The sequence below is a fragment of the Phalaenopsis equestris genome, unplaced genomic scaffold (genome assembly GCF_001263595.1).
Source record: "Phalaenopsis equestris unplaced genomic scaffold, ASM126359v1 Scaffold233009, whole genome shotgun sequence".
Lineage (NCBI taxonomy): Eukaryota > Viridiplantae > Streptophyta > Magnoliopsida > Asparagales > Orchidaceae > Phalaenopsis > Phalaenopsis equestris.
In genome coordinates, this window is record NW_018250965.1 from 1 (window position 1) to 1,700 (window position 1,700).

Consider the following 1,700-nt stretch of genomic DNA (forward strand, 5'->3'; position numbering starts at 1 on the left):
ATTAATTTAAAACTCTTCTCACACCTCCATTCATGTTTCAAACCTGCATATTACATAAATATATATTTTTAATACTTTAAATCAATGACATGATGCGAAAGAAACTGTTAAAGATTTTATTATTTATTATTATTATTTTGATATAAAAAATCATTTCTCTTGAAGCCATGGAGGCCCGTGAGCCTGCCCAACCAATTTAGTTGGCGGACCTCGCTTTCAAATTATAAATAAAATCCGGGCTTAAGCCCGGCTTGAGCCTGTTTTGACTAGTCAAGATCCGAATAAGCCCGACCCATGCCAAACCTTACCTGGCCTACGTCCATGTCTTCCTCCCCCACTGTCCGTATGATGTTTTTGTGATTCGTGCTGTTTTGACTAGTCAAGACCCGAATAAGCCAGCCCCATGCCAAACCTTACCCGGCCAACGTCCATTTCTACCTCCTAACTGTCCATGATGTATAGGTTTGAACAATGTAGGTTGTATAAAAGTAAAAATAAAATAAAATTTGTGTCTCAGATGTATTCTCGGAAATAGGTGGCATATTTGTAAATATCCGTTGTTATTTTTGTGTTTATATTCATTTTGAGCAGTATATTATATATTAAAAGAGATTTAAATGCTTGCTAAGGGATAAGCAGCTAGAGCCTATCAGAAATCCAGATTAGCCGAATTCAGAATATATTTTGGAAGGCATAAATAAATGAGTTTCGACGGGGCTTAATGCCTTTTTTTTTTCCTGAAGATTTTTTGTTTTTGATTAGAGATGACATATTTGCTGGAAAAATATTATATCTGTACTATGCACGTAGAATAACGTGCATAGTCAATAAAATCATGCCACAACCTCACACGCGACAGAAAAAAAAAAACGCAGTAACACGGAGAATATTCCCCTGTTATTCATGTATTATTGTGTGTTATTCACGTGTTATTATGTCATGAGAATATTCTTGATGTTATAATAACACAATAACACATCAATAACAAATGAATAATACACAATAACACATGAATAGCATGGGAGAATATTCCCCCATCTTACTGTATAATTTTTTTCTCTGTCGGGAATATTCCCTTGTGTTATTCTGATATTATTGTGTTATTCATGTATTATTGTATCGTGAAAATATTCTTGATATTATAATAACACAATAACACACATGAATAACACAACAACACATGAATAACACGGGAGGAATATTTCTCGTGTTGCTACGCCATTTTTTTTTCCTATCGTATGAGGTGTCGTGGCGTGATTTCATTGACTACACACGTTACTCTAAGTGCGTTAATATTTTTTCATATTTGCCATTGAATTTGAACTATATAATAATGCTAATAATAATATCAATGGCTATGTTTTTGGTTTATTTTTTTCTTTTTTTTTGCTCAATAATATTCCCGAAGCCCAACAGATTAACATTATTTCTACTCCAAACGCTAAATAGAAAATTCCAGAAGCACGCCACTCATGACATTCCAGCGTCATTTTTTCACAGTCGAGATTGGGCTCGTTCTTCTTCCATGAAAGGATAGTCCGTAAACCCAACCACTGGATCCTGCGTGTAGAAAGTCGATCTTACATACCGGTTCAGACCGGCATTCAGCCTAAACCGCTTCGGCAGATCCGGGTTAGAGATAAAGAGCCGGCCATAAGACACCAGGTCTGCGGCACCGCCGCCCACAGCCCCCTCACCCA

The 1,700-nt window shown here is 36.3% G+C and overlaps 1 protein-coding gene across 1 annotated transcript in view; it reads right to left on the bottom strand.

Annotated features, from left to right (window-relative positions):
• Positions 1–1,332: 1,332 nt before the first annotated feature.
• LOC110038515 (12-oxophytodienoate reductase 7-like) overlaps positions 1,333–1,700 on the bottom strand; it is a gene marked incomplete at its 5' end in the record, with an annotated part of 746 nt that continues 378 nt past the window's right edge. The window contains one exon of the mRNA XM_020743378.1: positions 1,333–1,692. Within this exon, the coding sequence (XP_020599037.1) occupies positions 1,495–1,692 (198 nt within the window). The remainder of the gene's footprint in view (positions 1,693–1,700) is intronic.